The sequence below is a fragment of the Pongo pygmaeus genome, chromosome 4, assembly GCF_028885625.2.
Source record: "Pongo pygmaeus isolate AG05252 chromosome 4, NHGRI_mPonPyg2-v2.0_pri, whole genome shotgun sequence".
NCBI lineage: Eukaryota > Metazoa > Chordata > Mammalia > Primates > Hominidae > Pongo > Pongo pygmaeus.
In genome coordinates this window covers 106921690-106943429 of record NC_072377.2, presented here as the reverse complement: position 1 = coordinate 106943429, position 21740 = coordinate 106921690, and the positions used below count along the sequence as shown (strand labels likewise).

General features: G+C 36.3%; 1 protein-coding gene across 50 annotated transcripts in view; it reads right to left on the bottom strand.

Annotated features, from left to right (window-relative positions):
• The window catches only part of PAM (peptidylglycine alpha-amidating monooxygenase), a 275240-nt gene that overhangs the window by 144521 nt on the left and 108979 nt on the right, over nucleotides 1-21740 (bottom strand). For 49 of the 50 annotated variants that reach the window (XM_054489035.2, XM_054489037.2, XM_054489041.2 and 46 more), the window contains 2 exons: nucleotides 19999-20460; nucleotides 18880-19000 (listed from right to left, as the gene is read on the bottom strand). In XM_054489035.2, coding sequence (XP_054345010.1) covers nucleotides 18880-19000; nucleotides 19999-20087 — 210 coding nt within the window. In that variant the 5' untranslated portion in view covers nucleotides 20088-20460. Of the gene's footprint in view, nucleotides 1-18879; nucleotides 19001-19998; nucleotides 20465-21740 lie in introns of those variants that run through there. The other variant, XM_054489039.1, reaches the window with a different exon arrangement.

Below are 21740 nucleotides of genomic sequence, written 5' to 3'. Positions count from 1 at the left end.
GATTACCAGTGGACTTCTCAGCAGAAACCCTACAAACTAGAACGGATTGGGGTCCTATCTTTAGCCTCCTTAAACAAAACAATTTTCAGCCAAGAATGTTATATCCAGAGAAACTAGACTTCACAAATGAAGGAAAGATAAAGTCTTTTTCAGACAAACAAATGCTGAGAGAATTTGCCACTACCAAGCTAGCACTACAAGAACTGTTAAAAAGAGCTGTAAATCTTGAAACAAATCCTCAAAATATGTGAAAATAGAATCTCCTTAAAGCATAAATCTCATAAGATCTGTAAAACAATAACACAATGAAGAAAAAAAACAGGTTATTCAGGCAACAAACAGCATGATGAATAGAATCACACGTCATATCTCAATACTAACATTGAATGTGAATAGCCTAAATGCTCCACTTAAAAGATACAGAATGGCACAATGGATACAACTCACCAACCAAGTATCTTCTGTCTTCAAGAGACTTACCTGACACATAAGGACTCACATAAACTTAAGGTAAAGGCGTGGAGAAAGATAATCCACACAAATGGATACCAAAAATGAGCAGAAGTAATATATATTCTTATATCAGACAAAACAAACTTTAAAGCAACAGCAGATAAAAAAGACAAAGAAGGATAGTATAAAATGATAAAAGGACTAGTCCAACAGGAAAATAGCACAATACTAGATATATATGCACCTAACACTAGAGCTCCCAAGTTTATAAAACAATTATTACTAGATCTAAGAAATGAGATAGACAGCAACACAATAATAGTGGGGGATTTCAATACTCCACTGACAGCACTAGACAGGTCATCAAGACAGAAAGCCAACAAAGAAACAATGAGCTTAAACTATACCCTACAACAAATGGACTTAACAGATATATGCGGAACATTCTACCCAACAACTGCAGAATATACATTTTATTCATCAGCACATAGCACATTCTCCAAGACAGACCATATGATAGACAACAAAACAAATCTCAACAAATTAAGAAAATCAAAATTATATCAAGTACTCTCTCAGATCACAGTGGAATAAACTTGGAAACCAACTCCAAAAGGAACCATCAAAATCACGCAAATATATGGAAATTAAATAACCTGCTCCTGAATTATCATTGGGTCAACAGTAAAATCAACATGGAAATAAAAAATTCTTTGAACTGAACGATAATAGTGACACAACCTATCAAAACCTCTGAGATACAGCAAAGGCAATGCTAAGAGGAAAGTTCACAGCATTAAATGCCTACATCAAAAAATCTGAAAGAGCACAAATAGACAATCTAAGGTCACACCTCAAGGAGCCAGAGAAACAAGAACAAACCAAACCCAAATCCAGCAGAAAAAAAGAAATAATGAAGATCAGAGAGAAACTAAATGAAATTGAAACCAAAAAAACATGCAAAGATAAATGAGACAAAAAGCTAGTTCAATAGATAAATAAAGTTCATAGACCACTAGCGAGATTAACCAAGAAGGGAGAAGATCCAAGTAAGTACAATTAGAAACAAAATGGGAGATATTACAAGCGACACCACAGAAATACAAAAGATCATTCAAGGTTACTATGAATATCTTTATGCACACAAACTAGAAAACCTGGAGGAGATGGATAAGTTCCTGGAAACATACAACCTAGATTAAACCAGGAAAAAAACAGAAACTCTGAACAACCAATAATAAGCAGCAAGATTGAAATGGTAATAAAAAAATTGCCAACAACAAAAAAGGTCCAGGACCAGACGGATTCACAGCTGAATTCTACCAGACATTCAAACAACTGGTACCAATCTTACTGACACTGTTCCAAAAGATAAAGAGGAAGTCTTCCCTAAATCATTCTATGAAGTCAGCATCACCCTAATACCAAAACCAGCAAAGGAAATAACAAAAAACAAAAAAAAAAAAAGGAGAAAAGAAAACTACAGACCAATATCCCTGATGAACATAGATGCAAAAGTCCTCAACAAAATACTAGCTAACAGCATATCAAAAAGATAATCCACCATAATCAAGTGGGTTTCATACCAGGGATGCAGGGATGGTTTAACATCTGCAAGTCAATAAATGTGATACACCATATGAACAGAATTAAAAGCAAAAATACATGATCATCTCAAGAGACACAAAAAAAGCATCTGACAAAATCCAACATCCCTTTATGTTTAAAACCCTCAGCATAATCGGCATAGAAGGGACATATCTTAAATTAATAAAAGCCATTTATGACAAACCAACAGCCAACATTACACTGAATGGGGAGAAGCTGAACACGTTCCCCTTGAGAACTGGAACAAAACAAGGATGGCCACTTTCACCACTTCTGTTCAACATAGTGCTGGAAGTCCTAACCAGAGCAATTAGACAAAATAAAGAAATCAAGGGCATTCAAATTGGTAATCAGGAAGTCAAACTGACCCTGTTTGCTGATGAAATGATCATATACCTAGAAAACCCTAAAGATTCATCCAAAAAGTTTCTAGACCTGGTAAATGAATTCAGCAAAGTTTTAGGATACGAAATTAATGTATACAAATCAGTAGCTCTGCTATACATCAACAGTGATCAAGCTGAGAATCAAATCAAGGACTCAACCCCTTTTACAATAGCTGTGAAAAAAATAAAATACTTAGGAATATACTTAACCAAGGAGGTTAAAGACCTCTACAAGTAAAACTATAAAACACTGCTGAAAGAAATCATAGATCACAACAAATGGAAACACAGCCCATGCTCATGGATAGGTAGAATCAACATTGTGAAAATGACCATATTGCCAATTTACAAATTCAATGCAATTCCCATCAAAATACCACCATTATTGCTCACAGAACTAGAAAAAAACAATCCTAAAACTCATATGGAACCAAAAAAGAGCCCGCATAGCCAAAACAAGACTATGCAAAAAGAACAAATCTGGAGACATTACATTACCTGACTTCAAACTATACTATGAGGCCATACTCACCAAAACAGCATGGTACCACTATAAACACAGGCACATAGACCAATGGAACAAAATACAGAACCCAGAAATAAACCCAAATACTTACAGTCAACTGATCTTTGACAAAGCAAAAAAAAAAACCAAAGTGGGGAAAGGACCCTATTTAACAAATGGTGTTGGGATAATTGGCAAGCTACACGTAGAAGATCAAAACTGGATCCTCATCTCTCACCCTATACAAAAATCAACTCAAGATGGATCAAACACTTAAATCTAAGACCTGAAACCATAAAAATTCTAGAAGACAACATCGAAAAAACCCTTCTAGACACTGGCTTAGGCAAAGATTTTATGACTAAGAACCCAAAAGCAACTGCAACAAAAACAAAGATAAATAGGTGGGACTTAATTAAACTAAAAGGCTTCTGCACAGCAAAAGAAATAATCAGCAGAGTAAACAGACAACCCACAGAGTGGGAGAAAATCTTCACAATCTATACATTTGACAAAGGACTAATTTCCAGAATCTACAAGGAACTCAAACAAATCAGAAAGAAAAAAAAATCCCATCAAAAAGTGGCTAAGGACATGAATAGACAATTCTCAAAAGAAGATATACAAATGGACAAGAAACATGAAAAAATGCTCAACATCCCTAATAATCATGGAAATGCAAATCAGTATCTCAATGTGATACCACTTTACTCCTGCAAGAATGGCCACAATAAAAAAAATCTATAAAATAATAGATGTTGGTGTGGATGTGGTAAAAAGGGAACACTTTTACACTGCTTGGTGGGACTATAAACTAGTACAACCACTATGGAAAACAGTGTGTAGATTCCTTAAAGAACTAAAAGTAGAACTACCATTTGATCCAGCAATCCCACTACTGGGTATCTACCCAGGGGAAAAGAAGTCATTATACAAAAAAAGATACTTGCATGCACACTTCACAATGGAACCAGCCCAAATGCCCATCCAACAATGAGTGGATAAAGAAAACGTGGTGTATATATATATATATATATACCAAAAAGGAATGAAATAATGGCATTCACAGCAACCTGGATGGAACTGGAGACCTTTATTCCAAGTGAAGTAATGGAAAACCAAACATCATATGTTCTCACTCATAAGTGGGAGTTAAGCTATGAGGATGCAAAGGCATAAGAATGATACAACGGACTTTGGGGGAAAAGGTGGGAAGGAGATGAGGGATAAAATACTACACACTGGGTACAGTGTACACTGGTCAGGTGATAGATGCACGTAAGTCTCAGAAATCACCACTAAAAAAACTTATTCACGTAACCAAAGAAACACCACATGTTCCCCAAAACCTATTGAGAAAAAAAAAAGATAGGATCACACCTTTGCCCATGACTCTGTGGTTTGTTTTTCTCACTTAATATACAATGGCAATATTTCTAGGGCAAAAGATGTAGTTCTAACTCAGACTTTCATTTATTGCATAAAATTCCATAGAATGATCTCCCAAAATTTTAAGGATATTAGTCTTACTTTAGAAGATAACTCTACTTTCCTAAAAAGCTTGTAGCAGTGCACCTCCCACCAGCAATGTATGAAACTGTCCCATGTCTTCCCATCCTTAAAAGCTCTGTATATCATAGCTCTTTTGAATTTCTGCAAAATTAATGGGTAAAAAAATATAGTAACTTTTTTCCCTTAATTTATCTGATTATTCACACGAATGAATTTTTGTCATTCTGTTACATTAATATTCCTAATTTACTTTTCTTTTGGGTTGCTTGCCTTCTTCAAAATCTATAGGAACTCTTTATATATGTAGTATTTTAACTCTTTTTCTGCCATATGCGTGTTTAATTTTTCTCAGTGTTTTTGGTTAAATAATTCTCATCTTTAGAAGTCTCTGTGTGTGTGTGTTTGTGTGTGTGTGTGTGTATGTATAAAAATTATTTTTTAATTTTCCAGTCTCTTCTACAGTTAGTGGTCTGCTAAGTTTTTAAATATCTTCTTATATAAATTTCAGTTATTTTTCTAGAAAATCATCCATTTCCTCAAGATTATAAAATATACTGACACACAGCTGCACATAACAGTGTCTAAAAATTCCTTTTATCCTTTCTAACTTTTAATAATGCATAATTTTTGGCATTTAAGAAATGTTTGGCTTGCCATGAGTTTATTTTAAAGGACATTTCAAAGAAATAATTTATTTTGTTGATGTTTTCCATTTTTAAATCTATTATTTTTAGCTTTTATCACTATTCATTTCTTTTTATTGATTTTAATATTTACCTTCATTTCTTAAGTTGACTTTGTATTTGTATTTTACTTTATTCTATTTTTCATTTTAAAGGAATTTAAGGCTATTAATTTTTCTCTGAGTACTTCATTAGGGTCTCATGGGTTTTATTATCCAGTATTTTCCTTACTGGATACTACTAAAGAGTCATTACTCTCTAGACAATTTAAAATTTCAGGTTTGATCTTCTCCTCATTCCAGGGATTGTGCAGAAAAAAATGGTCCTTAATTTCTAAGTAGCTAAGTCTTCCATGACATCATTTCTTGGTCTATTTCTAGTTTTACTGAATTATGAGTGGACATGAGTTTAAAAATTCTAATTATTATAGTCAACTAAAATTTGTTAATATCCTGCTACGTAATTTTTATAAATATTCTCTATGGATTGGGAAAGAATTTATATTCTCTTCCCCAAATATAAATTTTATCTATATTTATATGTTAGATTACATTTACTATGTGTTAAATGCAGTCATATGTCACTTTTTTTTTTCCTTGAGACAGATTCTCACTCAGTTGCCCAGGCTGGAGTGCAGTGGCACACTCTTAGCTCACTGCAACCTCCACCTCCCAGGCTTAAGGGATCCTCCCACCTGAGCCTCCCAACTAGCTGGGAAAGCAGGCATACACCACCATGCCCAGCTAATTTTTTTTATTTTTTGTAGAGATGAAATTTCGTTATGTTGCCCAGGCTAGTCTGAAACTCATGGGCTCAAGTGATCCACCTTCCTCAGCTTCCAAAAGTGCTGGGACTACAGACGTGAGCCACAGCACCCAGTCAGTCATAGGCCACTTAACAATGGGGATATGTTCTGGGAAATGTGTCAGGCAATATTGTCATTGTGCAAACATCATAGAGTGTACTTACACAAACCTAGATGATATAATCTACTACACACCTAGGTTATATGGTATGGACTATTACTTCTAGGCTGTAAGCCTGTACAGCATGATACTACACTAAATATTAGAAGCAATTGTAACACAATGGTATTTGTATATATAGGATACTGTATTACACAATTCTCGCATTGTTATAAAGAACTACCTGAGACTAGGTAATTTATAAAGAAAAGAGGTTTAATTGGCTTACAGTTCTGCAGGCTGCACAGGAAGCATGGCCGGGGAAACCTCAGGAAACAATCATGGCAGATGGCAAAAGGGGAGTAGGCAAGTCTTACATGGCCAGAGAAGGAGAATACAGCAAAGGGGGAGGTGCTACACACTTTTAAACAACTAAATTTGATGAGAACCCACTTACAGTCACTAGAACAGCAAGGGGGAAGTCTGGCCCCATGACCCCATATCCAATCACCTCCCACCAGGCCCCTCCTCCAACACTGGGGATTACAATTTGACATGAGACTTAGGCAGGGACACAAATCCAAACCATTTCAGGTACTTACTATGAACGGAGCTTGAAGGACTGGAAGTTTCTCTGGGTGTGTAGGTGAGTGAATGTGAAGGCCTAGGACATTACTGTACACTACTGTAGACTTTATAAACACTGTACATTAGGCTACAACACATTTATTTAAGCATTTTTCTGGTTGGGCGCGGTGGCTCACGCCTGTAATCCCAGCACTCTGGGAGGCCGAAGCGGGCGGATCACAAGGTCAGCAGATGGAGACCATTCTGGCTAACGCGGTGAAACCCCGTCTCTACTAAAAAATACAAAAAATTAGCTGGGTGTGGTGGCAGGCACCTGTAGTCCCAGCTACTCGGGAGGCTGAGGCAGGAGAATGGCGTGAACCTGGGAGGCGGAGCTTGCAGTGAGCCCATATCTTGCCACTGCACTCCAGTCTGGGCGACAGAGCGAGACTCCATCTTAAAAACAAAAAACAGAGAAAAAAGAATTTTTCTTTCTTCAATAATAAATCAACCTTAGCTTACTGTAACTTTTCACTTTATAAACATTAATTTTTAAACTTTTTTACTCATATAATAAAGTTTAGCTTAAAAAACAAACATTGCATAGTTGTATAAAGATATTTTCTTTATGTCTTTATTCTATAAGCATTTTTCTATTAATTTTTTTTTACTTTAAACATTTTTGTTAAAAACTAAGATACAAACACACACTTTAGCCTAGGCCTGCACAGGTCAAGATTATTTAATATCACTATCTTCCACCTCCACATCCTGTCCTCCTGGAAGGTGTTCAGGGGCAATAACATGCATGGAGCTGTCACCTCCTACAACAATGCCTTCTTCTGAAATACCTCCTGAAGGACCTGCTGGAGGCTCTTTTACAATAAACCTTTTTTTTTAAGAAGTAGAAGTAGTACACTCTAAATAATGATAAAAAGTATACTATAATAATACATAAGCCAGTAACATAGTCATTCATTATGATTATCAAGTATTATGTACTATACAGAATTGTATGTGCTATACTTTTATATAACTGGCAGTACAGCAGGTTTGTTAACAGCAGCATCACCACAAAAATGTGCCTGATGAAGTTATGAAAGCTACATCACTAGGTGATCGGACTTTTTCAGCTCCATTATAATCTTCAGTCCATTTGATTGAAACATCATTATGAAGAACATGACTGTATATATAAAATTATTCTATTGACTGAAATATTCAAATATTATATATTTGCCTTTTGAGATCTATTTGATACACCAAATATCTCACAGAGGGCTATTTATGTATTAATAATTATAGAGGGATTATTCTTTTATAATTATATACAGAGATTTTAACCAACTTCACTGAATTTTTTTTCTTTTTTTTTGTGAGGGTCTCACTCTGTCATATAGGCTGGAATGCAGTGTGACAATCATAGTTCACTGCAGCTTCAACTCCCTGGGCTCAAGTGAGCCTCCTGTCACAGCCTCCTGAGTAGCTAGGACTACAGACACACACCACCACGCCCAGCTAATTGTTTTAAATTTTTGTAGAGATGGGGATCTCTCCATGTTGCCCAGGCTGGTCTCAAACTCCTGGCCTCATGCAATCCTCCTGCCTCAGTCTCCCAAAGTGTTGATTACAGGTGTGAGACACTGCATGCAGCCCAATTTGAATTTTTATTTTAAATGTTTGACAGTGATGGTATCTTATGACTATAGTGTATAAATTTTTCTCTCTTAGCAAATTGTATGTTTAATAATTACTAGTTTCTTTTAAAGACAAAATTATACAAGTTGAGGTTCTGAATACTTCATCTGTTTACAGCCCTATTTCTAGAATGGTAGCTTCACGGGAATTCTAAACTTTTGTTTCCAAGTTTCTCTCCCTACCTCTTGAACTACATTCTTCAAATCCTGCTGCCTCCATAAATATTTTCTAAATAAAGCAAGAGAGAAATGTAGATTCTAACCTGTTTCCATAATGTGCTCTAGAAAATTATGATTGCAGTTCTGACTAAAATATTGTTGCAATTACTCTCTTTATTCCCAGGTTGATCTTCTGTAATTCTTTATTTCAAGTATTCTAACATATTTATCATATAGGCCTTGCATTAGCTACTTGATAACATTTCTTAACTAATCCATTGTAATGTAGTTCAGGGCAGAAATGCTAATAACTAAATTTACTGAGCATTTACTGGGCTTTACACATATTAACTTACTTAACTGCAATCCTATCAGATAGGAACTATTATTGTCCCCATTTTACAGATGAGAAAACTAAAGTTATAGTTTAAGTATCTTGCCTAAGGTCTTGCAGCCAGCAAGTGGTGGGACAGAGTTCTGATTTGTTTTGTATCTATAATGACTGACAAATATCATCTACTTGACTAGACCATAGCCAGGCTCCTCCAAGCCCTCTTCTTGACTAAGCCTCCACCTTGACTTACAAAGACTTGAACAAACACTAACAGTTTCTAACAGCTCAATGCCATATCCCTAAGATGACTCTAGCTCCGCTTAAAGTGCTTGCTTGAGAAGACTCAAGGCTGCCAAAAAAATCTACTGTTTGCTCTAGCCAATACCTGAGAATAGAGCCTTTGTCTTCCAGTCTCTGTGGTGGGATGGAATCATAGCTTCAGTAATTTCCAGCTAGCAAACACAGCCGGCCCTATCAGGTTTACGCGAACAAACCTTTTGTAATGTTTTACTTCCCTGACTCTACTGAGCCCCCACATACTACTTTTTTCTACTCCCTAATTCTCCCTTTTAAAATGCCCAGTTACTTCTGCACAAATCCATTGTTGATTGAAATCTATCCCTACCACTTTAGGAATGTCCAGCTTTGTTTATCTATGACACTATTTATAACACAGAAATGAGGGAGGAGAGACACAAAAGCGGGAAACGAGGCCAGGAAAGATGCAGGGCTTTGGAAGGAGCTATACAGTCTCAGGCTTTAAATGTGAGTAGTGCAGGAAACTCTTCAAGGGTATTAGTAGAAGAGCAATGTGCTCTGACTTCTGTTTTAATAGAATCTTGGTGGCTGCTGAGTGGAGCACAGATTGCAGGGGTACATGGGTACAAGGTAGGTCAGTTAGGAGGGATATTGTAATAATCCAGGAAAAAGAGGATGGTGCTTGGGCCAGAGTTGAAAAGATGGCTGTTGTGAGAAAAGGCTGGAATTTGGAAGATATTTGGAAGATAGGATGAACAGAATTTACTAGCATATTGTTTACAGGCTCTGAGGGAGAAAAGAACCATAAATAAAGACTCTAGTGTATTTGGCCAAGAGAAATTATACCACGGGAATTGCCGTCTAGTGAGGTGGAGAGCTCTGAAATACAATAGTCCAAATAAGAAAAGAGAACTCTTGTTTATAATCATTTACTCAGGAAAACTGAATAGGTAACTAAGGAACAAAGATCAAAGCACTGTTAACTTTGCATTGGTATTTTTATTCTTTATGTTCTGTAAGTCAGAAGACATTATTCATGAGATGCCAAAGGTTAAATCCATTTATTAGCCTAAATGGCATATTCAATTGTTTCTATCAGCGATTGGGAAACTTCAGCCTGTGGGCTGGCTGCCTCTTCTAGTAAACACAGTTTTCCGTTGAAACAAAGCCAAGCCATTCGTTTACATAGTATCTATAGCTGCTTTCTAACTACAACAGTCAAAACAGAACCTACATGGCTCACAAGTCAAAACTATTTATTATGTAACACTTCTTTAAGAAAGAATTTGCTGACCTCTAGTTTAGATTTAGAAAAGAATAACAACAAAAAAAAATTCTTGATTGCAAAGTATCTTTTAACAGCCAAGTGACCAAGAATATCTTGCCAGAATTCAGATTAGTAGCATGTCTTTCTACATAGGCATTAGAAGATATAAGAAAAAGCTATTCAAGGATTTAGGATGGGTTGGGCACAGTGGTCCACACCTGTAATCCCAGCACTTTGGGAGACTGAGGCAGGATGATCACTTGAGCTCAGGAGTTTGATACCAGCCTGGGAAACACAGCAAAACCCCATCTCTAAAAGAAATAAAAAAATTAAGCCGGGTATGGTGGTGTGTGCCTGTAGTTCCAGCTACTCAGGAGGCTGAGATGGGAGGATCCTTTGAGCCCAGGAGGTTGAGGTAGCAGTGAGCTTTGATTGTACCACTGCATTCAGCCTGGGTGACACAGTGAGATCCTACCTCAAATAATAATACTACTAATAATAATGATAATAATTTAGGATGAAGCCAGTCACATATATTTCGTTTAATAAAAGAGAGCTTATATTTTATAATATATGTAGAATATAAATATATGTGTGTGTGTATATAGACACACACCTGCACACATAAAAACACATATAGTAAAATTCTGTGGGAGACAGATCATTAACAGATTGGCAGCACAGAATTATAAAATGAACCATGGGCTTCAGATTCAAGTAAATCTGTATTTAAATCCTTGTTCTCCTATTTACTGGCTATTTGCTATGAACACGTTGTTAATCTCTTTTGGTGTCAATTTTTAATCTAAAAAGTAGGGATAATAATGCCTTGAACACAGACTTTTTATGGGAATTAATGAGACAATGTATGTAAAGTGCCCAATATAGTAGTGTTACATAATGAATACTCACTAAGTATGTTTTCTCCTTTGAAATATTTACTAGGAAAAAAAATAAAAAATAAAAGGACTCTGAACCTTACTGAGAAAATAGGTGATCATAAGGAGTCTTTTACACTGTAGCTAATTTTAAAATATTCTCAAGCATCATGTTAATTCAAACATACTCAAAATTGATTGAAAATAATTTTCAATTTCTTATTTTTTATAAGAAATAAAAAATCTGTTTCTCATTTTTTATAAAGAAAGGAAAAAAAATGGTCAATGTATACTCATACTTGCAGTTCTGAACCCAGATATGTAGCACGTTTCTATTATCCTCACAGAAAAAAAACACTGTTAATAGTTCAATCATATCTTCCCTAAGAGAACGTTAAATAAGTTTCAGTAAAAATAAAGAGGAAGTATCATAATTTAAACTTAAACAATTGACAGTGGATGACAAGTGACTTTGTCGTTTACAAAAGCCATTTAACATTTTTGTAATCTACTTAATTCATATAATTGACACTTACCGACAAAGCAGAGTAAATATACAAATAGATCTAATCTGAGATTTTGACATGTATTGTTTTAAATGACATCAATCCTGAGCTCTCAAAATAGAAAGGGAAAAAAGAACGAATGTGTCGCAGCTAAATAAACAAAAAAAGGGCTTGGTGGCCATTCTTTCTAATAATGATGCTATTTTCTTTGCTATTAGCTTTCCCATTGGTAAAATGAAGATAATATTAGTTTCTCAATTTGGGGAGGGAGGAGATACAGCATTTTAATTTATTTTGTTGCTCTATTCACAAATATTGTAATTTTATACACATTGCATAAGTCTTTCTAAATAAAAAGTAAATGCTAGTCTAGAGTTAGGATGTTTCTCAATATGCCTCCTTCAATAGGAAGATCACCATGCTAGTTTTATTTTCTGTGAAAGGAGAAAAAAAATAGAAGAAAACGAAACACTAAAAGCCACGACTCATATTCATTTTAAGACAATGACTTAATGCAATCAATCTTCACCCAGGATTGTTCTTTCTAGAGGCCGGCCACTGGAGTGACTTTTATCTTTCACATTCGTGGCAGATGTCGCTTATGGGTCGCTGCACCCTTTCCCATCAAGTCCCAATGTGGTCTCATAATTCTTAACACGTTCCAGGCAGCTCTTCCCAATCAAATGTATCTGACTCAAGAAGTAACCCTAATTTGCTATGTCTATTCTACTGTACAGATTCAATTAGATGAGGGTGGGGCCTGTAGTGGTGGACAGATCACAGCACTAGGGAAGGTAGGCTGGACCATGGCTGCTGACCACACAGAGGTGATAAGGAAATCCATGGGGCTCCTGGAGTTGGATGGGGATCTTCTTTAGGCACTTCCCAGCAATCGCACAGCTGCTTCGCGAAGAGCTTGGATCCATTTTCTCAAGAAGAGTATAATAGATATCCTACCAGCTGGTGCCCAAAAGGCTGTTGGTTTTCTCCCCTTCTGCAGTGAGGTTTAAACTCAAAGTCAAGCTAGCCTATGAGGGGAAACAGAAAAATGGTGGTGTGGGGTGTCTCCCTTCCTTTTATTCTTATGTCCAAGAGAAAGCTTGAAATTTTAATTTCAAAAGAATACAAATATTATATACTAACAACTAGAGAGAAGATAAGGAAATCACAACCCCTAAAGTACTAAAAACTTATTCCAGTAAAGTCTCATTTTTTTCTGGAGTCCTTGCTAATTTTTTTTTTGTAACTTTTATTGTAGGTTCAGGAGTACATATGCAGGTTTGCTATACAGCTAAATTGTATGTCATGGGGGTTTGGTGTACAGATTATTCCCTCACCCAGGTAAAAGCACAGTAGGCTGCAGGTAGTTTTTAAATCGTTTCCCTCCGTCCACCCTCCACCCTCAAGTAGGCCCCGTTGCTAATTTTACTCTGAGTTTTTAGCACTGACTGAGGATATGTACATCTGTTTTACACAATGATGGAATTAAAAAAAATATACACCTAACGTTATTGTAGCCTCAAAACTAGACAAAAGCCAAGCTTCTGAACAACTAAGTAACATACATACAAAGTCTAATTTAATTGGCATTCTGAATTTAATAAAAACAATTCTGCGTTTAACTTGTATATTACCTCTGATAAAACAGATATTCTGAGCAACTGCCACTTATAAATGATGTTATGATTATGGTTTGATATTTTAAAACTGATTCCTTACAGGAGTGCAGAAAGAAAAGCCCATGAAAGCTGGGTTCTTTTTACAGATTATGTATGTATTGTGGAGGCAAGGGAATCTCTTCCTCATGTTAGAAAATGAAGAAGTTAAAGTACATTACTTAACGTTTTCTAATGACTGTTAATTTGAGAAAACAGCAAAGTGAAACACAGTGGGAAGATTTTGAGAACATTTTGTAGGAGTATTTTGTTCATTCTGGTTTCATTTCAACGACAACATTCTTTCATCAATATTTTAAAATAAGTAATAACTTAAGACTCTAATTTCAGGTTTTTCAACTTGTTGCTCTGGGGTATCTGACGTGATTCTTAAACTCAGAATTGTTCTGATTCCTGGCAATAGATATATGTGCTTAGATACACAGGGATAGGCTGCTTTCTGATTTCAATGCATGATCTGAAGAGTCCTTTAAAAGACAAATGCTGAATGAGACAAGAATTTGCAAGAGGTTCAGAAAGGGAAAGATGTATTTCTTCATAGTTCTCAAATCACCACTGCCAAAATAAGGGAGGAAAATGATTACACTAATGACAGCCTAAAACATCTTCATTGAAAGAAATTCAACTAATATAAGGCTTTAAGAAATTAGGCTCAAGGAAGATATTTAATTTTGTAAAATCATTTATTTTTTGCAAATTTGTTTGCACTTGTAAGTTCTTAAGCTAAGAATACAGAGGACTTAAGCTGAGCAAATAGCAAATAAATAGAATGCTACATAAACCTAGGATTTGAAAGTACTTACATTAGATAAAAGTGTTTTTTAAATAAGGTCAATGTATAAAGTCCTTAGGAAAGTAGACACTGAAAAAAAATCAAGGCTTATTTCAAATATACATATATATATATAATATATGTAATATATACAATATGTATAATATATATGTAATACATATTATATATATCATATATATATTATATATACATAAAAGGTTTCAAACCGATGAGAGTTCTTTTAATAACTTCTCCTCCAAGCAATATAAAGATGTATAAGAATTTCTGAGAAAAGCATATCTATTCTCAGTGTTCCTTTTATTCTCTTATGATAGGGCCATTTTTAATGAAAACAACTACTTATGAACACTTAAGGATACCGAAAGATTTACTTCTTTGCATACTTTATCCAGGTTTCTCTTGCCTAGGTTTGTACTTTCTATTTTCTTCATTTGGTTCACTTTCATCTCCTTCACAATTATTGCAATGTCTTAGCTTCTCCATGAAGACATTGCTGAAAGCCTAAGGGTCAGCAATTTCTTTCTAGTGTCAAGGTGCGTTCACATTTCCCTGAACACACATAATAATAATATTAGTATACATTTTCTGAGATCTTATCATGTGCAAGGCAACTGAACATTATGTCACTCAGTCTTCAGAACAACCTTGGTAGTGTAGGATAATAAACTATTATTATCCTTTCTACAGATGAAGGAACAGGACTAGCCAGTTAAGAAACAAATCTGAGTTGAGACTGCAAGAGCTGAGGCCAGATGCTGTCAGCCCAGCCCCAATGCCTCTGTTCTAACCCCTGGATTTGAGTTAGATTTAGGCAATAAACTTTATGGAAAATCATTGTAATTATACCTTTACTTATTTTGAAATCAAACACCAAAGGGATAGTTAACATGTCAAATTGATATCACCATACTATGACCATGAACTGGCAGTTTATCAAATTCTTTTGTTTTTTGATATGAGAGTTGGTGACAGCAAAAGTCCAGTGGGTCCTGGGTGAGAAGGGGAATCAAATAAGAAAGAAACAGTCAGTGCTAAAAGAGGAGTCTCCAGGTATCACCACTTCATGGCTCTGCTGGATTTGAAGCCGGTGCCATGGAACACCAGATCCTGACTTTATCTCTATGATAGGCTATTTAAAACCCGCCTACTCTTCTCTCTAATCTTCCCAAAGGCTGGAAAAACACCGATTAACAGAGATTAAACACTGATTATCCATTTCTAAAAAAGGATGGAAACTATTTTCAAATTTTTTAAGTCAGAGAAGAGACAGAATGAGCTTATTTTGATTATAAAACTGATATTGCAACAGACAATAAACCACTTTTCTTGGACTCACTGGATCTAGTTTAATGGAAGGAATTTTTAATTGGCACTTTAAAGTCCTGTGGTATGGCAGAATGGCAACTCAGAGGCCTGACATGACTGGATATCCTTGATAAGACACTAATCTAGGCTTGTATTCCATCTGTAAAATTAGTTAGTTGCACTATCTGATTATGTCTAAGGTTCTTTCCACCTCTGTTCTACATCTGCTTGTTTCTCTATCTAAGCCTACCTAACAATCTCAAGTTTTCCAAAGAAAGGATACACATCAGATGTATTGATATAGCTTCATTATTGCCAAAACTTAAGCTGTACTTTATTAAAAAAAAATCTTGTGGAATGAATACATTTCTTTAATCAACACGATGTCTCTCAATTCACAACTCAAGTTCTTCTCTGTTCCTTCTATATGGACACAGGAAGGGGAACATCACACTCTGGGGACTGTTATGGGTTGGGGGGAGGGGGGAGGGATAGCATTAGGAGATATACCTAATGCTAAATGACGAGTTAATGGGTGCAGCACACCAGCATGGCACATGTATACTTTTGTAACTAACCTGCAAATTCTGCACATGCACCCTAAAACTTAAAGTATAATAATAAAAAATAAAATAAAATAAAAAATAAATTTTGTTGCTCTTCTTGTCTGCGATCAAAAAAAAAATCCTCTGCCATTTAACTCAATGTCTTTCCTTGTTTTTACATTTTCCTTCATCCTCTATTCTTTTATGATTTTTAGATGTTCTATCTTCATAGTCTAGTTATTCCTGAATTTTTTCCTTTTATTTTTGTTCTTGAGCATTCTATTTTCTTAGACCTTTTTTTCATTTTGTTTTTTGGTCAGCTCTTCTTATTTCCTTTCTACCTTTCGTTTCTTCCCTCTAATACTTTTTCATTATTCTGTCTTGCTTTTTTTCATCTCCTTTCCTCTTAAGGACTTGTGTAAAACTTTGGTTTTATCTTCATTTTAAGAAAATAATACTTTCTTCAAAAGTACTTACGGCATCAGAGCTCTTGGTCTTCCTCACTAGAACACCAAATTCAGAAGGAAAGAGGTTCTGAAGGTTCTGTATCCACCTCTTCCTGGGGATATTCAATGGATAGTCTACCATTTCCCATAAAAGTTTGCAAAGTATAAGATCTGTATGTCAGCTGAACCAAGTTACATACTCATGGCATATGGTCAATAGAGAGTGATGGGAAAAAAAAAATGGAAGAAATATTCAACAAGCAGTTCTGAGCTGTCAGGCAGAGAAACTGAATCATTTACCCAGTAGTTTCAGTTGCAAGTAAGACAAAACCCAACTCAACTTTATTGAAACCAGAAAGGCTAACATACCTGAAAACTGCATAAGTAGTGACATCACCAAGCATCTACATTCTTTCAGTCTCTCTGCATTGCCCTCTATGGTGTTTTATTCTAGGTATGGCTCCCTCATGAACTCAGCAGACCCTAGCAAGACAAGCCTACTGCTCACATGCAACAGAAAAATACATTCTCAGCAAAAGTCCTAAGATTTGAATGGTCTAAATCACACACTTTCTTTTGAACCAATCATTGTGGAAAGGGAGGCGGGATACAGTCAATTATCAATCATGGTCCATGTGTTCCATCTCTGGAGTCTGGGTAGGAAGTTCCTGGGAATCACATGGTCTCAGAGAAGGAGCAAGGAGGCAACCAGCTATTTGCTGGAAAGGCAACCAGCAAATATGCCCTGCATGAGGCAAAGGTGAATACAGATAGTGCAAAATAAAAAGCAATTATTTAAACAATGTATGTTCTTTCCCCATGGAGTTATTTTGATAATTATAGGATTATAAAAATGAACACATTTCACTTTATGAAAATGGAGCTCCTCCATGTCCTCTTATAATCAATTCCTCTAAGATCTCTTTCTGAGATTACTGACCCCGTCGCAGTTGCCCATTATTATTGTTAAGTAATTTAAATGTTATTACTCTTAAGCAATGAGAAGAAAGAATAACAATAATAATGAACCAAACAAAAGACTATTTGATAAAATAATGATATTCTTGTGGGGAAAGAGTGCTTGAAAACCCAATTAGTGGATATTTTAAAAGAAATACATTCAGTTCAAGCAAATACAGGGGGGAAATCCACTTTTAAAAGTGAGAAGAGGCACACTTCATAAGTGAGCAACTGTTGTTCTTCTCTCCTAGTCTCAATCTCATTACACTTTTTGCAGTTAAATACTAAATAAAAAGCTTATGAAATTAAAGGCTAGCACAGTGACAACTGAATGCACGGAAAGTCATCTGCATGGTCATTTGGGGATGAGGAGGAAGTGAAAGTCATTTTTACAGTGGTAGTTATTTATAGACAATCATACACAGGTCTTCAAATAAACTAATGCCAATTCTTAGTCCCGAAAAAAGGCCCATGTGTATTCTCTAAAGCTTCTGGATATCAATTGCAAAGGGAATTCTGCCTAATAAGTAGAATACGAATACCTTTATTTTCCTGGTACTGAAAATAAAAAAGAAAAGAAAAATAGAATGTTATCTGCAACAATGAGTCATCAGCCACTGCAGCTCTACAATATCCAGGTCTTTCCCTGTCTCTGCAGCCCTTCAAAAGGAGAGGACTATCTTTTAATGACACACATAAATCCCTGCATTGCCTGGCTGCAAAGCATAATTAATTCTGGCCTTTTTATGCTTAATGAAACACCTTGCACACATGACAGCAGTGGGTTTGAGCTTCTTGCGTGTACCTAAAAGAGGGAAAGCCCTAGCAACAACCTAGTTCTACAGAAAATGCTCTGTAAGTCACATTTATATGAGCTTTGCCATTATTTCAAAATACATCTCTTACAACGAGCAAGTCAGGCTAAAGAAAACTCACAATCAGCCACCTGTATGAACAGTTTTCTTAACTTTTAAAAGAGTGGAATGTTTTGTTTTTCAAATTCTTAGCAGTAAACACGTTTTTATTTCTTGACTTGTGGTTGCAATAAAAGGATATTTAAACAAACTAGCTTAAATGCAGCTGCTCAATTTCATTTTCCTTTATTAGAATAATTTTTCATATTTTAATGCGTACTTGCATGCTGCATTACAGAGGCTATCACTCCACAGAGAATCTCAAAATGTAAATTTTCGACATTCCATTTCAAACCACAAATGACAATATAAGTAAAATTTTAAAAACAAAATTTGAGTGAAAGATTCACCTTGAAAGACTTAACCCTCTTTAAAATATTCCATTATTCTAGCCTTAGCTGGAGTCTTGAAAGCAAATGCCTACGTTTAAAGAAGTTCCTACAGCTGTAAATGCAGTTTCCTTACTTTAATTATAGATTATATCCAGAACAAGTGAATAATGAAAGACAAAATTCCTCTCACCTGTTTAGGTGTAACCCCAGGCATGCGAATATCCAATGCAAAATCTGATGAATCAATAGGAATTACGGGTCTGGTGGTACCAAGACATTCATTGGAAAATGGTCTGGTAGTTTCTTTAAACCTTAAAAAAGAGGGCAATTTCAATATTCTTGAACATAATGGAATCTAAACTCAACATGAGAAGGGGAAAGAAAGGAATTCTATGACCTTAAACTAAAGATGATTGATCTAAACCCAATGAAAACTCTAAAGATGTGATGACTACACAATGTTCGTAAACATACTCAGATTTTCATTTTATAGTCCAATAACAATATATACCTAATTTGTAAACAAGATATAACCAATGCAATCAACCAGGCTACATTTAAAACTGCATTCAATAAAAACTTGTTTTTATTGAAAATTTATAAAAAATTATGTCATATAAAAAATATATGTCAAAACATATATCTGTTTCAAGTTAATGAAGATATAGTATTAATACATTACAAATTATCACAGGCATGCCAATTTTCTAATGGCAGAAATATTAACCACGACCCAGTAAAAATTTCTGTAACTATTTTCGGTGTCCAGAATTACTAGCTAGAAACAAGAAAGCCAAGCATAATCTTGCTAGGAGGCAGAGCTGTTAGGAGGAAGAAATAAAAGACTGCGATGTGAATTACAAATGTACAAGTACATAAATATTTAATAAGGTAATTATGAGGCGTTTGTATACAGCTCAGTGTTTCCTTGTGAGCTATTACAGTCTATGATCTGCTTCTCTCCTCGACACTGATGTATCTTTATATTTTATTCTTCGAGCTGTTACAAACAAGAAGGCATTCAAATCTAAGCGAATATATTGTAGTTCCTGAAATACCTCCCCCAGAGGGAGTGATTAGTTTTGGAAATCACAACTTCTAATTGGAGTTTTGAAAGCCAGAACTGCTTGGCTACAATACAGTGGGCTTTTTCTGCACGGGGGACTTCACAAGAAGTTACTGTGCTAAAATTCTAAGTCATTCCAGCAAAGAACATCAACCTCGTCTATTTTGCCAACACTCAGGTTCATAAAAGTGATTACATTTCTCAACAGCATGCACAGAAAGCACCCGAACAACGAACACCCACCTCTTAAAGACAGAAAGTGGGCTTCGGAAAGCCAGACAGCTGCTTGGAAAAACAAGGAGAACTAGCAGGCTGGGGACGCGGCCAGCCATGTCCACGCCGATCCGACCCCGCCGGGAGAGGACCGGGCAGCGCAGCGCGGGGCTGGGGCCGGCGGTTGGGCAGCGGCGCCGCCAGCAGCCGCTACTTCATGGCCCAGGCGCGGCGGGCGTCCTGCGGCGGCCACACACCATCCGCCCGCGAGAGCAGCGAGCTGGCCGCGGCGAGGCGTCTCTGTCACGAGCGGCGGGCAGAAAGCCGTGGGCAGGCGGGACTTTTGTCCGGCCCGCAGGCGGAAGCTTTCCTCCCTCCAGCGCCGCTCGCGTGCCCTGGCGCTGGGGCTAGACGCGCGGGTGCCTTATCACTCCGGAATGACAGGGACTGTGAGGGGTATCACCCAAACCCGCGTCAGTCATCATTGAGAACCTGCAAAAATAGAAGCAGATAATGGATGACTAACACGTTACAGCATTTGTCCTCAGCAAATCCCAGCTGAGGTTCTTTAATACATTAGTAGTTTCACAAGCTTGCGCCCAAGCCTGGGGAAAATGCTGGTCTGTTGAGCTCCCTCCCCCACAGCCAGCCCCCAAGATTTCACAAACCCCCACGGCGCAGCCCCTGTAGAGCCGGTGTTCTGTCTTTGCTTGCTCTTCCTCCCTCGGACCCACTCCTGTTTTCTTTTCCGACTTCTTCCCCCCTTTATCCCTCACAGCCACCCCAGTCTGAATTTCTCCTTACTTCTTCTATCACTCCTTTCTCTCACCAAAAATGCTCTAAATACCTCTCTGCTGAATGTAAACATCACACAAATGACCGGCGAAGGCACAAGGAAAAAAAAACAAAACAAAAAACGAAGAGAGGCAAAGACAAAGCACTTGGATACCACAGTAATCAGATAGAAAAAGACTTTGAGAACAAAGGCATGTTTATATACATGCATCACAGAGCTACAGATTCAAGAGGAAAGATACCTCCTACCCAGAACTCCCAAGGATCATCACAGAATTGCCCAAGTTCTCAGAATTATTTTAAAACAAACCAAAACTCTACAGCTAACACGATACACAAGATGTAAAAGCCCATTTAAAAATCCTGCATCTCATAAGCAAAATAATAACTTTGTACTTATAAGGCATGCCTTCCAAAAGATATCCTTTCCTAAGTTTAGAGTTTTACAACATAATTAGAAAGAGTAGGGAGAATCTTAGCTGCCCCCCAAATGAATTTTATCTTCAAAGGTTATGATCAAGAACGTCACATTAATACAAATGAGAGGCCATGAAGAACTAATGTTACAGCTCAACGTTTTATAACAGGACTCAACTAGGCTAATGAAAATATTCACATTTTGACTGAATATATTTAAGACTATGTATCAAACCTGCAAATTTTAGTCTGAAGGCATAAATTAAAACTGTATAATTCATGATATAAAAATACTGTACTTCCAAAGAAAGAGATTAAAGTTTTATTTTAATCAGTAACTATAAACATCGTTCCAAGAATCTCAAATGAATTTGATGGGAAGATGTGTAACAGTAAAAATAAAAAATAAGGAAAAATCATATGGAAATGTTTCACAGTAATACATCAGCCTCTGGAAATCACAAGATAGTGAAGCTAATCTAAAACAAAACAAAACAAAACAAAAACCTAGAACCAAAACAAATAAAAAAGCGCTAACCTTAAATGAATTGAGATTCTTC